This window comes from Chaetodon auriga, chromosome 23 (assembly GCF_051107435.1).
Source record: "Chaetodon auriga isolate fChaAug3 chromosome 23, fChaAug3.hap1, whole genome shotgun sequence".
In the NCBI taxonomy this organism is placed as follows: Eukaryota; Metazoa; Chordata; class Actinopteri; order Chaetodontiformes; family Chaetodontidae; genus Chaetodon; species Chaetodon auriga.
This window is the reverse complement of record NC_135096.1, coordinates 16,085,555-16,100,120: the sequence shown is the minus strand read 5'-3', so window position 1 is coordinate 16,100,120 and position 14,566 is coordinate 16,085,555. Positions and strand designations below refer to the sequence as shown.

At 44.7% G+C, this 14,566-nt stretch overlaps 2 protein-coding genes, 3 non-coding genes and 1 pseudogene across 5 annotated transcripts; 4 read left to right on the top strand and 2 right to left on the bottom strand.

Annotated features, from left to right (window-relative positions):
• Nucleotides 1–1,992, bottom strand: part of LOC143315673 (cilia- and flagella-associated protein 47-like) — a 47,535-nt pseudogene extending 45,543 nt beyond the window's left edge.
• Nucleotides 1,993–5,629: 3,637 nt separating this feature from the next.
• On the bottom strand, nt 5,630–9,279 carry nufip1 (nuclear FMR1 interacting protein 1). The gene is made up of 10 exons (XM_076723775.1): nt 8,914–9,279; nt 8,359–8,444; nt 8,128–8,229; nt 7,961–8,023; nt 7,796–7,872; nt 7,604–7,696; nt 7,260–7,441; nt 7,025–7,165; nt 6,463–6,734; nt 5,630–6,350 (listed from the first exon to the last, which is right to left on the bottom strand). Exons 1-10 carry the CDS (start codon nt 9,155–9,157, stop codon nt 5,841–5,843), a joined length of 1,770 nt encoding a protein of 589 aa, XP_076579890.1. The 5' UTR covers nt 9,158–9,279; the 3' UTR covers nt 5,630–5,840.
• Nucleotides 9,280–9,899: 620 nt separating this feature from the next.
• nop58 (NOP58 ribonucleoprotein homolog (yeast)) lies at nt 9,900–14,326 on the top strand. The gene is made up of 15 exons (XM_076723023.1): nt 9,900–10,050; nt 10,573–10,649; nt 10,765–10,817; nt 11,091–11,215; nt 11,296–11,432; nt 11,636–11,700; nt 11,809–11,943; nt 12,048–12,193; nt 12,427–12,553; nt 12,742–12,905; nt 12,997–13,131; nt 13,292–13,353; nt 13,442–13,605; nt 13,695–13,807; nt 13,905–14,326. The coding sequence occupies exons 1-15, from the start codon at nt 10,006–10,008 to the stop codon at nt 13,968–13,970; spliced, it is 1,614 nt and encodes a 537-aa protein (XP_076579138.1). The 5' UTR covers nt 9,900–10,005; the 3' UTR covers nt 13,971–14,326.
• Nucleotides 10,846–10,935, top strand: LOC143316392 (small nucleolar RNA SNORD70). The gene has a single exon (XR_013076337.1). It is a non-coding gene; the product is annotated as a small nucleolar RNA SNORD70 (small nucleolar RNA).
• Nucleotides 12,265–12,348, top strand: LOC143316394 (small nucleolar RNA SNORD11B). The gene has a single exon (XR_013076339.1). It is a non-coding gene; the product is annotated as a small nucleolar RNA SNORD11B (small nucleolar RNA).
• Nucleotides 12,590–12,672, top strand: LOC143316395 (small nucleolar RNA SNORD11B). The gene has a single exon (XR_013076340.1). It is a non-coding gene; the product is annotated as a small nucleolar RNA SNORD11B (small nucleolar RNA).
• Nucleotides 14,327–14,566: the final 240 nt, after the last annotated feature.

The window sequence follows — 14,566 nt, the reverse complement described above, 5'->3', positions numbered from 1 at the left end:
TAGGTCACTCTACTGATTAAGATTCTTCGTCTTATAATAATCTTCTTTGGGAGAAACACAAAAGAGAGGGAGAAGATGTAAAGTGATGTTCATGGTATGAAGGGTTTGAAAACGGTAATCCAGATACTCACACCCAGGAAGACGAAAACTGAGCAGTGCTTTTAGCACCTGTAGTTGGTCAAACGGAAAACTGGATACCACACTCTGTGACTGCTGGTCTCCATGTGAACTCGTGCGGCATGGTCACGTTGGTTTTGAAGGGTAACTAAGCTCCTGTATCCTGAATGGGTGAGCAGAGTGGGGCAGAGTGAAGCACCAGCAGGTTGGTGGAAAGTTCCAGAACCAAGGGGACGACCTGGGCCTGGACCAGTATCTGGACAGGTCAAGGGAGAAAGAAAAATAGCGGACGAGGAAGCGAAGACTGAGTAGATGAGTCACAGGGGAAATGAATGAATGAATGAATGAGGTGAGCTGTAATACATTTGAGCAGAAATGGGATGTGCCCAGCATGTGGGCAAAACTTCATTATGAGGAAAGAGTGAGACCTGGCTTTTTAACCTGAAAACAATTCCTCTGCACTCAACTATTTTCATCAGCACTGATGTTTTGATGTTAGCAGATTTAATTTCCTTTCAAGGGAGGTATGAAGAGAAAAAAGGACACACAAAAATGCACAACGACTTGTTACACTTGATGTGTTATTGTATCTCACAGTTTGTACTTAAGATATTATCAGAAACAGTGACCAAGCATTTCTGAATCTAAACCCTAACCTATATCATCTTGGTACAGATCCTGAATGGTCAGAGTCCTGTTGCAGTGTGCCACCTCCTGGTTGTTACTGGGAACTGCATTCATTACCTGCAGAGAATGTAAGAGATAGACACGGCTCACAAAACAAAAAACAAAAAACAAAAAAAAAGGGGGGGGAGGGATCCCTTAATTTTGCACTGAAATTCCAGTTTACGCAATAGTTAACAGGCCTGTTACCATTTCAATTAATTAAAAGATGTTTTATTTGGACCATCTCAAACAGCAGGAAAAGACAGTGGTCCTACCGATCGGCTGAGTAACCATGCTTCTTCTCTGCAGTTGTACTCAGAGACAGGGTGTCACTTTTACCACTGAGGTCAAATACAGACTACGGCCACCATATTACGAAAAGTTCCTCATCAGTATAGTGTTAAATAACCCCACCTGTCTGGCAGGAGACCGAGGTCAGATTCCCAGACAGGGAGTAACACTTTAATTTTATAGGCACAGAAAATTTATCTTTATATTATTTCCATATGATATTCAACCATACAGAGATTTTAAAGAACATTACTACATTGACCTATTAAGCAGCAAATATTTTAATATTAATGTTTAAGCCATTGAGTATGCTCTTCGACATGTGGCCTCTGGCCTGGAAAGGTTCGTGTAGGCTATCTGTAGCACAAAAGGATTCAGACAGCATGCCTCAAAGCCTGGGTGCAGTGTCAGGCATATTATATCTGGTCTGGGGGTGAGATTCTCCACCAGGGCCCAGAGGGTATCCACCTCCCTGCAGCACATACTCTCCACAGCTGAGGCCACGCGCTGGCATTTCCCACACAAGCACCTGTCAGACAAAACAGTCATCAGGAAACTGTTTATCTCTCTGTCTCTCTCCCTCCCGCCCTCCTATGGCAGAGCACCGTAAAACATAGTGTAGACTTCAATCACACAGTGTGAGATACAAGATGATATTTGCGCATTAGTTCCTGTAATGGGCAAGTATCAATACTCCTGCCGGTATATTTTTATGAAACTCTAGTTCCTACATCATTTTCCTACATACTGATTGATTGGGGCATCCAATCTGCAATCTTATCTTTAATATATATCATATGTCTAGCATACTTACCGCATCAGTGGGATTTTAATGGTCTCCACATCATCTGTGTGAACCAGAGGGCAGTCTCTGACCTCCTCCTCGTCCTCTAGAATGACAACCAGCAAGCCGCCCATAGACATATACTGTACATCTTACTATAGACTATACTACACATTAGATAACGTAAGTAACGCCTTGCAGGAGGTGTTCACTAAACAAGCAATTTGTTGCCTTATTTTTTATTCTTTAAGCTTGTTGTGTCAAAAAAACTCACCTCAGATGCTAACACAGTCTAGCTAACAAATGTCTGGTAACTTAAACGACGTATCGCACAACATGTTAGCTTAACAAGCAATTTAGCTCAATTCTCATTTAGCTAATGTTCCCTTGTTTTCTCTCTCTTCAATATTGTATAATTACTTAAAAATACACATATGATACTGTAATAAACCTTATAAACCAGGTAGAGAAATACTGCTACCATCTGGAATTTACCAGTAAAGTTTCTGTCAGAGGAATCGAATAAACCCACATGAGACGGACAGCAGTAGTGTACGAAATACATGCTTTATTAATCTCCTTAAAACTATTAATAAATTAGGGTGCAGGAATACATCCACCCGTTCCCCCGATTCAGCCTGCCGGCTCCCTGCGCAAATTAAAATAAATTTGTAACACAAATAAACTAATGTGGCGGCACGAGGGCAGATGGAGAGTGAATAGTGAGTTGTTTAGTGAATATTATTGTAATACTATCACTAATCAGGACGAGCCGGACAACGGCACCTTGGGAATTTCGCCCAAGGAAATAGAGCAACAACACATACGCACACACAAACACACACACGTGCAAAACCCAATGGTTACCCACAAAACCCAGCTAAAAATTGAGGGCTCTTCGAGTCAGCGCTGTAGTTGCAGCGTTGCACGGGGCGAAGCGGCCAGCACCAAGCAAAGCACACCAATAAGCGAAGCAAACTCCAGCAGCGTGAAGCAACGCTATATAAAGCAAAACAGTGTCAGGCAAAAGAGCGTCAAGTCAAACAGCCGCAGGTAAAGCAGTGGCATGCAAGCGGTATCATGCAAAGCAGTAGCAGGCAAAGCAGCATCGGCCCCCTGGCACTGCTTCGGTTCCGCAGCACCGATCAGGTGGTGTTTAACCACCTGAGCAGGAGTGGAAAGCTCGCACTGTGCAGCAGCGGGAAGCAACGCTATATAAAGCAAAGCAGCGTCAGGCAAAAGAGCGTCAAGTCAAACAGCCGCAGGTAAAGCAGTAGCATGCAAGCGGTAGCATGCAAAGCAGTAGCAGGCAAAGCAGCAGCAGGCACAGCAGCATCGGCCCCCTGGCACTGCTTCGGTTCCGCAGCACCGATCGGGTGGTGTTTAACCACCTGAGCAGGAGTGGAAAGCTCGCACTGCGCAGCAGCGGGAGGAGGACAGCCAGGCAGCTTGGGAGACTGGTGCGTGAGTTACCACGTCAGCCCAGGATGGTCGTACAAGACGCTGTGCAGGTGGCAGCGGGGGAAAGGAAGCGAGGCAACCAGGAACTGGGCGGTCTCAAAGCCAAAGAGCAAGAGGGAGTCCAGAGGGACCCAGTCCCCTCATAAAAAGTGCCCTTGTGCGGTGATTGGCTGAAGTGGAAATGAGAGCAGGGCAGCACATTCTCGCATTAGGGGCGGGGCTGAGCATTTCACCCTGCTACACTAACATAAGAGACAACTACAATAATAAGACGGGGACATAAAACACATATGAATACTCAACTCGCCCGTTGACAAGGACCCTCTGCCTCCCAGGTCTTTGCTTGATGCGCCGTCCGACTCCGCAGGGGAACGGTACTTCGTCGGGTGGCACGGACAGACGGGACTCCGCTCTGGAGCCAACAGCAGCAGCACCGATGTGGAAGTGCTAATGGCAACAGCTTCTGAAAGGCGGTGACCAGCAACCCCACTATGACCCCAGCCCTGGCTATATAAAGGAGGCAACTAGCCTCACCTCCTTACAGTAACGCTCCCATACCTTACTTTCTTCACGCCGGCAGCCCTAACCAGCTGCGGACGCCCCTCCCGAGCCCCAAGGGGTGCCAGCCACCAGACAGGCAAAAGCGTGTGTACAGCCCCGATCACAGAATTATCGTCCCTTTTTGACACCTCTGCTCCTCACCTGGCGTTCACCTGCTGTCTCACTACAATACTAACACAGTATAGCTAACCAATAAAGATAATGTCTTGCAGAAGGTGCAATTTAGCTCAATTCTTATTGAACTAAAGTATATTTTCATATAGTTAGGTGTTACAAAAAACAGGTCAGATGCTAACACGATGTAAGTAACTAATGTTTTTTTTTATTTTATCTTATTTTATTATCTTTTCTTTTTCACACGGGGGTTGCAATGCAAATTTCATTGACATGGCCATGCTCAATGACAATAAAAGCAATCTTGAATCTTGAATCTTAAGCTAATGTCTTGCCCAAGGTGTTAGCTTAACAAGCAATTTAGCTCAATTCTCATTTAGCTAATGTTCACTCATTTTCTTATTCTTCAATTTTGTATAATTACTGATTCCTCTGACAGAAACTTTACTGGTAAATTCAGCCTGCCGGCTGCCCGCGCAATTAAAATGAATTAGTAACACAAATAAACTAACATAACATATAAGACACAACTACAATAATAAGACGGGGACACAAAACACAGATGAATACTCAACTCGCCCGTTGACGAGGACCCTCACCCCTCCCGGGGTCTTCGCTTGATGCGCCGTCCGACTCCGCGGGGGAACGGTCCTTCGTCGGGCGGCGCGGACAGACAGGACTCCACTCTGGAGCCAACAGCAAAAGCACCGATGTGGAAGTGCTACTGGCAACGGCTTCTGAAAGGCGGCGACCAGCAACCCCGCTATGACCCCGGCCCTGGCTATGTAAAGGAGGCAACTAGCCTCCCCTCCTTACAGTAACGCTCCCGTACCTTACTTTCTTCGCGCCGGCAGCCCTAACCAGCTGCGGACGCCCCTCCCGAGCCCAAAGGGGTGCCAGCCACCAATTTAGCTTAATTCTTATTGAACTAACGCATATTTTCATATAGCTAGATATTACAAAAAACAGGTCAGATGCTAACACGATGTAGCTAACTAATGTAAGCTAACGTCTTGCGCAAGGTATTAGCTTAACAAGCAATTTGTTCAATTCTTATTTAGCTAACGTTTTTTTTTTTTATTCTTTAATTTTTATTATTAGTTGTTAAAAAACACGTGCTAGCTAACATAATTAACGTCGTGTACTACGTATTAGCTTAGCAAGCAACTTAGCTCAATTCTTATATCAGGATTTATGTTACCTTTGACACGGGTTTTCCAAGCACTATTTTATTTTGCCACGTCATAGCTAATTCATGCTAGCTAACATAATTAACGTCGTGTACTTCGTATTAGCTTAGCAAGCAACTTAGCTCAATTCTTACCTCAGGATTTACGTTACCTTTGACACGGGTTTTCCAAGCACTATTTTATTTTGCCTTGTCCAAAAATTTGCCATGACTGCGGTCTCGTAAATCTGCTCAATTTTCACATTAATGAAGACGACGAACGAGTTTTCGCTCGAGCGCAAACTGACACCAAGCCCGGCAAAATGATTTTCTTCTCTCACGCGCATGGAACGTAACTCCGGCCGCGTACTTCCGCTGCCTGGCATTGGCAGTGCACCTTAATACATAACAATGACATATCCATAATTCTAGCTTTAAAAAATCATTTGCAAAAATGTAAATGTATCAGTGGGGCTGAAAAAAAAGATTACCTTTATTCATGCATGTTACAAAAATATAACGTGATACTGTTAGCCACACTAACATCTCATCACATGAAAAAATGAATCCTTGAAACATAATGTGAAAATATTAACATCAATGCATGAAAGACAAATGTCTCGCTTTTATGTTTTAGAACAGAAAAGGATTAATCCATTTTATTAATTTCCTAGAAATTCACATTACAGCACCAGGGCTCTCCCATATTTCATCATCATAAATATGAGAGGCACATGTGATTTTTTCTGTGGACGTCGAATGCAGGCTATGGCGGTGTTTGGTCTCTTCGGCATACTGGGTGAAATCCTCTGCAAACTGCTCAGCCCTTGGTGCTGAGTCCACAGGATTCTTGGATGGTTCTGAGCTCACTTGATCGCTGTGCAAACCCTGGTCCTTAAAGTTTTGGTCAACCACAGCAGCTTTGCTTATTTTTAAATCCTCCTTATTATCAGCGTCTGCTGAACTTGTCTTTCCACCAACCAGAGACAGAGACACATCCCTGACTTCCTCTGATCGCTCTTCCTGCCTTCTTTCATGCTCTCCAGATGAGATAGCTGGTGTGGGTTTATCCTTTATCCCCTCCAGACGCTGAGGTCTGCTCTCCAGGCCGAAGAAATTGTTTCGGACAACATAGCGCACACACTGCAGAAGGACATTTCTCTCATGGCGGATATCTGGGGCCAGTAACTAAACAGAGAGAAAGAAAATAGAGAAGCACGTGTGGGATAAGATGATGCACAATTTACACAGAATTTACTTCAGGTAAATTACGCTTGTATAATCTCAGGTGTCTCCTTACCATCTCAAGTAGAGTGGGACGACGGGTCTGCGGTGTATCTTGGTGTCCTCCTCTACCACCCCTTCCTCCCCTGCCTCCCCTTTTGCCTCTTCCTCTTCTGCTGTGAGGTGTGTGAAGACTAGAGTCAGGCTGAGGGACTTTGTGAGCATCTGTACCCTGTAAAGAGGCTTTCGGGCCTCTAGAGGGTCCTCCTTGCTGGCAGTTTGGTGGTATTGTGTTAAGGAGAGCCTGGTTGGCTTGCACAAGGTCTTTGGCTCTCTGAATTGGGGTGGCTGAAACACAAGGAAAAAGGATAAGAGGAACAGTGGATGTCAGTTATGGAAAATTGTTTTTTCTGTGCCATGCTATTTGCCAATGTGTGATGTGTTTAGCAATGTATAGCACTGAACTCTATCAAATAAATAAATTAATAAAAGTTGTATATCATTAACCACTTTTTGTTTTCAGCGTCACTCAGTGTGGCTTTAAATGATTTGTGCTTGTAAATCCACTCAGGATCGCCCTGATGGACTGGCACCAGGGGGTGTGTTCTGTCGTAGATGGAGGAAGGTGGCAAACTCACCCTCTGGTTCCTCGTCACTTCCACTCTCACTCATGGAACCGTAGTTGGCCACCAGGGAGCCCAGGGCTGAGCTCATCTGTTTAGGAGCCACAACCAGGCCACCAGTCCTGGACTCGGCAGCTGGGTCCTCTCTGTCAGAATCTGGAAGAGCAGGAGAAACAATTTACAATACATATTATCATTGTTTGCAGTCCTGTTTGAAAACCACCCCATCCATGTCAGAGGAGTCATTCACCATGATCGCTGCTGGCCAGTGCTCCCAGTGGATCCCCGTCCCTGGAGTGCTGGGTGAGGGGTGGGAGTCGCTCTGTACCACTGCTGTCTGGTGGGTGAGGGTCTCGAGGGTGTCGCCCATGGAAGCCTCTGTTACCCCAGCCACGACCCCGACCCCGTCCTCTGCCCCTGCCTCTCATTCGGCTGTGAACACGTTATCAAAGTCTAGATTTAGACACGTTTAACTCAAGTCTCATGTCAAAGCAAATGAGTGCAAACACATTCATGTTTCTGGAGGAAATAATACAGAAAATAACAAAGATGCAGCACAAAATACATCATTACACATCTAATGTGTGCATTTACCCAAACTGAGCTGTCTCCAGAACAGCTCCTGTCTCCTGCCGAACCTCCATCACTTTTCTCTTCTTTTCGATATTCTGAAGTGTTGGATAGCTTCTGAAAAGACGAATTACAACAACACTCATTCAGCTTTGCTGATTGGAAGTAGACATCAGTTGCCATCTATCTATCCACAATCTTTTTGTGAATACTGACTTGCGCCTCTCCTCTCTCCATTTCGCAATCTCCTCTGGGGTGTCCAGCTTGATTCTTTTAGCTCCCGGTGCATGATTCTGCAGTCAGAGTAAAAATACACTGACATGAGCAAAGGAAAATACCAGGAGCTAAAGTTCTAGACACATAATGAGGTGTTTCACTTACATTTTTCCAGTGGATGCTGACTATTTTTTCATGAGCCATGAAGCTGCAGTCGGACACAGAGCACTACAGAGGAGATTTGATGGAGGTGATCAGTAAAATTTGCAAACTGATTTCCACAAATGACATGAAATGAAGCTAAATGTACTGAACCAAACCTATCAAATTACCTTGACATGCTGAGAAATATGTTCGTCGTACTTCTCCTGGTTTTTGAAGCCCCGGTCACAGGTGTCACAAAAATGGGAATATTCTGGTTCCTTCTTATTTTTCTGCAGTAAGTTATACACAGATAAGTTCACCATACAATTGAGTTTATTCTCAGTTCACTGCTGCTGTATGACGAACACCATTAAGGTCATGATCATAATTTAAGTGGTAGTGATCCAAGAGATAGTTACCTTTCTCCCATGATTGTTGGAGGGTCCATAATTTTGTCTTCCACCTCGATGTCCAGCTTGATGCCACTCACGACCAAAGTTTTGACCTGAACACAAGGCTGAAGTTAGAGTCATGACATCACAACACACACACACATCAATACCTCAGTCTTAATATTTCACAATTTCTCTAACTATTAAAGGAGAACGCGACAAATTTTACACACAAAGTGCAGTTTCATCATCACAGGGAGAACAATTTAGCCTCTGAAAACAGGAGGTCAAGTGTGAGTAAATAACCCTAATGATCGTGATGTCGGGGTTGTAGTTGGATAACTTGGCCAAACAGTGATGACATTCAGACTATGACATGACATTGCTGATACTAAGACTGGCTATGAGTGTGATGGTTGATTAACTTATAGCAACTTTATTTATTTCAAGAAGCTTAAAGCTTTTCAGGACCGTAGATAGAAGGAGCAATTTTAAGATGTCAGTAACACATTGAGATTATTTTTTTCTGGGGATTGATCACCATTTATAGACCAGCGCATGACTTCAGCTCAGGTAACTCACCATACGGACGTTTAGGTCCATAGTTTCCACGGCTTGATGGGAAACCAAAGCCTGCCGCTGGCCCGTGATGCCACCCCGCCTGGCCGCTGTGGTCCCAGCTGGGCTCCGATGGCGTCTCACACCAGCTCCACATGCTGGGGTCGAAGCTGCTGGTGCGGGGCTGCTGGTGGTGCTGGAAGGGCTGGATCGAGTTTGGAGGAGGACAGCCGAAGTCCGGCGGAGGATAGTGTTCCGGTGCACTCATACTATACGCCCGAGGCCTTTCTTCACGTAAACACTGAAGTCTAGTTGAAGTAAATTGGGTTTCTCACCATGCAGCTCTCACATGTGTATGTTTTGCTCGACTCTACACACGCCGTGGTCACTTCCGCGAAAGCAGGAAGGACAGAAAACATATGACCAGAAACTAAATACACATTTTTAACGACGGTTAGCATGAAAAAATACGATGTTTTTATGCAAATTGCTTATAATTTGTTGAACTGCAACTCTGTCGCATCTGCGATTTCATTTAATCTATTATTTTTTAAATACCGGCATGTTTGAGACAACTTCTCGCGAGACTTCGTGAATAACGCATCTTCAGTTGCCATGTTGGGGAGCAGAAACCCGTGTGGATTTTATTTCCACTTTTAGATAAAGATGGGCAAAGTAACAAGATGTTCGATAAGCTTTTAAAAACATTAAAACTACATAAAGTCATCGTAAAAAAAAGTAAGTGTCATAAGCGAGGGGGATCCGTTTGTTCATATGTAAACTCCGCTTCGGTTTTCTTTTAAACAGCAACATAATTATGCAGCGTTAAAAAAACATGTCTTCACGTAAATTACAATATTAACTACTCTTAGACTGAAAACATGTTTGGAATGTGTTAAAAATCTACAAAGATATCAGTAAACGTATAATCCTCTCTGGTATCGGGGGATGTTGTCTGAACGGATATGGCAACCCCTCAGTTTCCTGGTGCTCCTTATCGCCGCGCGTGTGCTTCACTCTCAGTAGGAGCAGCAGCGTGGTGGCTTTGGTAAAAACCGACTGGCTCTCTACTTAGGGAGCGTCCAAAGTCTACGAAGTGACCGAGCCGCTGCCAAAATGCTCGTGTTGTTTGAGACCGCCGCTGGATATGCAATATTCAAAGTACGTGCTCGATATTTGTTTCCAGACATTTAAAGATCAAGCAGTAATAACGCATTACCTACTTGAGTTAGCTATGGTTAGCCTAGCAGCTAGTCACCCACAGCCCATGTGGGATCAGTTGTATGTAACGCAGCTGGCAGTGACCAAAATTAAAAAGTACTATTTTAATTTGTACTCATGTATATGAATGTGTAAATGCCAAGTTTGTACCTGTACACGAGTGTCTTTGCTGATGCACAAGCTAGCGCTAAGCTAGCAGTGGGAAGGCCTTGTTACCACGTGTGCATGTTGAGGCTAACTTCAGTGAAAACTGCTGCTTCTCACTATCCAACATTCGAGTGCGTATTGGAAATTAAGTAAATGACTGTGTTGTTGTAGGATCAGCACTCAGCCTGAATGCAACGTAGAAAAGACTGTGAAGTTATTCATACATCTAGAGATATTTAACATACACCCTGTCGGTGCTGATCATAGCTTTTTCAATGCATGACAACTTATTAATGAGCCTCTGTTCAATATCAGGTCCTTGATGAATCCAAACTGCAAAAGGTCGACAGCCTGTATAAAGAGTTCGAATCGCCTGAGAAAGCGAACAAAGTGTAAGTGTTGATGCGACATTCAACCTGAAGTGTATTAGAGGTGCAACCAGCCAGTTATCATTGATTGACAAAGTGGATGAAATGCATCCTCACTGTTTGTCTTTTCCCCCGTCAGTGTGAAGCTGAAGCACTTTGAGAAGTTTCAGGACACAACAGAGGCCTTAGCAGGTAACGTCTTCATGCGCTGATGCACACCTGAGATGTGTGGTCTGTGATGTATTTGTGTGTCTGATTAAAACATGAGGCATTCCACAGTATTCGTCACTACCACTGAGACCACGTCTTGTCATGTTAGCAGGTAGCTTAGATAGCGAAGAAAGGCAGTTTCCTTTTAACTCGGCTCGGATAGAAAATGATCTCTGCAGTTGCTCCTCAGACATATTAAGTCGACTGTTTTCCTCGAGTTTATTTAATGCAGTATTCCTTATCTCTGCCGCTCAGCTGCCACCGCTATCGTTGAGGGGAAAATTGGAAAGAGCCTGAAGAAGGTGCTGAAGAAAGTTGTTGCCAAGGAGGCTCACGAGCAGCTGGCCATCAGTGATGCAAAACTCGGTGGAGTTATTAAAGTAAGTGACCCAACAATTTCTATTCATACGCAGAAGATAAGAGTTGTCTCTAATAGACTGTTTTGTGTTGCTTTTTCTAGGAAAAGCTGGACCTGAATTGCGTCCACAGCCCTGCCGTGGCTGAACTCATGAGGTGCATCAGGAGCCAGATGGAGGGCCTCATCACTGGACTTCCTCCCAAGGAGATCAGCGCCATGTCTCTGGGGTTGGCTCACAGGTAGGTGCCGCTCAGACACAGTGTCATGTGAGCATGGCTGCTGCCTATGATTACATTTGCTGTCTGAAACTTCGCTGTAGATTTCCCTCAGCATTCGTCACTACCACTGAGGCAGCAGTCTCTCGTTTGACACACTCAGATCAAAACTAGATCGACATGTGACTAAACTCGTCAATCAACCTTCTTTTCTCCGTGTCCTCCAGCTTATCCCGCTACAAGCTCAAGTTCAGCCCAGACAAGGTGGACACTATGATTGTTCAGGCCATCTGTAAGTAGTTTTTTTATGATGTAAGAAAAGCACTTAACAATATTCATGGATGATCAGAACCTATGAGATTACTTAACTCACCTTTTTATCTTTTCTTTGCCTCTTTAGCTCTTCTGGATGACCTGGATAAGGAGCTGAACAACTACATTATGCGCTGCAGAGAGTGGTACGGCTGGCACTTTCCTGAGCTGGGAAAAATTGTCACCGACAACTTGGCGTACTGCAAAACTGTCCGCAAAATTGGTAAGAATATTCTGCGTTTGCACACAACTGCTTAAAGTGGTACTCCTGTGATTTAGTGTTACCCCAGCTCCTGAGTGGCTAAATGTGCGTCTGTGGCTCTCCAGGCGATCGCACAAACGTGGCCGGCTCTGATCTGTCAGACGTCCTGCCTGAGGAAATCGAGGCCGAGGTGAAACTGGCTGCTGAGATCTCCATGGGAACAGAGGTGTCAGAACACGACATCGAAAACATCAGGCACCTGTGTGATCAGGTACGTCTCCTCTGTCAGTCTTTACAGATTAAAGCCGCTCGCTGTTTCGTTTGACGATTGGAGAGCTGGAGTGACAGTGGTGATGATGACGACTTTTGTCTTTACCCTGAAACCAATCATGTGGGTTTTCAGTCACTACCTCATCTGAACAGTCACACTTCATGACTCCACCACTAAAAATAAACACACAGGGAAGACTTTGAACTCTTTTTTTTATCTTTTGGCGATGACAGGTGATTGAGATTTCAGATTACCGCACCCAGCTGTACGACTACCTGAAAAACCGAATGATGGCCATCGCCCCCAACCTCACGGTCATGGTGGGCGAGCTGGTCGGCGCCCGTCTCATCTCACATGCAGGTAAAGTCACAGAGGAGGAGGGCCACGTGAAAACCAGCCAAGCGGTGATGATGACGACATTATGTCACGTTCCTGAAAATTATTGATGTTTTTAAGTCACTACCTCATCTGAGCTTGCCTTAAGAGGCCCAGTGGGCAGGTGCTGGGGAGGGCGTCGCATTTACTGTCTGTCTTGTTGTGTTTTTAAGGTTCCCTTCTGAATCTGGCAAAGCATCCGGCCTCCACAGTGCAGATCCTGGGAGCAGAGAAGGCTCTGTTTAGAGCCCTCAAGACCCGCAAAGACACGCCCAAGTACGGTCTCATCTACCATGCCTCCCTCGTGGGTCAGACTGCAGCGAAGAACAAGGGCAAGGTACGTCCAGGACGGGCGCTCGCTGGGCTAGATAACGACTATTAGTCTGATGGTTCGAAAATAATCTGTTTTTTCTATAATATCTGACCAGATCTCCAGAATGCTGGCAGCTAAAGCGGCCCTGGCTATTCGCTATGATGCCCTGGGAGAGGACACGAATGCAGAAATGGGAGTAGAGAACCGCGCTAAGCTGGAGGCCAGGCTACGCCAGCTGGAGGAGAGGGGGGTGAGTACAACTGCAACAGAAGGATCTTCATCCTTTTAGGTGTCGAAAGCATCACTCTGAAATGTACTAAAATCCCAATTTTAGTCTTAACAGCATCCACTTGTTTTGGGCTTTCTTTCTACTGCTCGTCTGATCGCGTCTCCATTTTTGTTCCTCTCAGATCCGAAGAATCAGTGGAACAGGCAAAGCAATGGCAAAGGCAGATAAATACCAGCACAAGAGGTGAGCTGTCACAGAAGGCTCTTTTCCGAAGAAGATGTCAACTTTGGAAAAATCAAAAGTGTTAACTCCCCATTTTTTTTCTCCACAGTGAAGTGAGAATTTACGATCCATCCGGTGATTCTACTATTCCCTCCACCTCAAAGAAGAGGAAGTTTGAGGAGGTGGAGGAGGAGGAGGCTGCTGCTGACGAGCCCCAAACGCCGCCGGTCAAATCCAAAAAGCCCAAAAAGGAACCAGAACCAGAACCCGAAGGTGGGTGTAAAGGGCATGAATCAATCTTGTGGCGAGGAGTCTACAATGACTTCATGATGCTTACAGTATTTTCTCTGAATGTTTTGCAGAAGAAGCAGCGGAGGAGACTCCCAAGAAAAAGAAGAAGAAAAAGAAGGACAAGAAAGCAGAGGAGGCAGCAGCAGAGGAGGAGATGGAGGAGGAGGTGGTCGCAGTAACAGAGGTAGGAATCTGTTTTCTATTCACGAGATCTTCAGAGTTCTCCAGAGTTGTTTTTTGTTGCTGAATATTCGTCGTGCTCACTTTTGTTCTGCCTGCAGTCAACAGAAAAGAAGAAAAAGAAGAAGAAAAAGAAGGTTAAGGAGGAGGAAGAAGGCGATGACTGAAAGAGCGGAGAGTGTATATATTTTAGTTTTGATGTCGTTTTAGTTTTGTGTGTCACACATTTATATCTAATGAGGGCGACGCTGAGTGCCTGCTTCTGGACATGAAAGAAAGTTCAGGTCAAAGAACAAAATCATTAGATCTCGTTTTATAACTGAGTGTATTTCCAGTCTTAGAATGAGTGAAAAGTGTATTTTTTTTTCTTTTCGTTTGTTATCTACTGCCCTGATTTTTATTTGTAAGCACATCTGTATCAGACATGTATGAAATTCAGCACAGAGACATTTGATAAGGAAAGATTCTTCATTGTCCAAGACTGAACATCCGCCCTGGTGAAATAAACTGTAATGGTGCTGTAACCGTGTGTTTTGTTCTTATTCACTGCAGCAGTATGAGCAGCTGTTTGATTATTCATTTTCACTGGACTCAAAGGGTCTGAGTACTTCCTCCACTGAAAAGGCAACTTGCTACAAAAGTATAAGTACCATGAAATTAAAATACTCAAGAAGTGCCTGAAATTTTAACTAAAGTACAGCACTTTCATTCCACCCATTGGTAATCTCATGTATCAACAGGTAGTCAGATGAGTGCAGGTAAG

Coding starts and splice junctions, on each gene's coding strand:
- nufip1 (XM_076723775.1), bottom strand. CDS start 9,157: ATGAGTGCACCGGAACACTATCCTCCGCCGGACTTCGGCTGTCCTCCT. Junction 8,445..8,913: donor TGGACCTAAACGTCCGTATG/GTGAGTTACCTG, acceptor CCTTGTGTTCAG/GTCAAAACTTTGGTCGTGAG. Junction 7,873..7,960: donor TCAGCATCCACTGGAAAAAT/GTAAGTGAAACA, acceptor CTCTGACTGCAG/AATCATGCACCGGGAGCTAA.
- nop58 (XM_076723023.1), top strand. CDS start 10,006: ATGCTCGTGTTGTTTGAGACCGCCGCTGGATATGCAATATTCAAA. Junction 12,554..12,741: donor CCGTCTCATCTCACATGCAG/GTAAAGTCACAG, acceptor TGTGTTTTTAAG/GTTCCCTTCTGAATCTGGCA. Junction 13,606..13,694: donor ACCAGAACCAGAACCCGAAG/GTGGGTGTAAAG, acceptor AATGTTTTGCAG/AAGAAGCAGCGGAGGAGACT.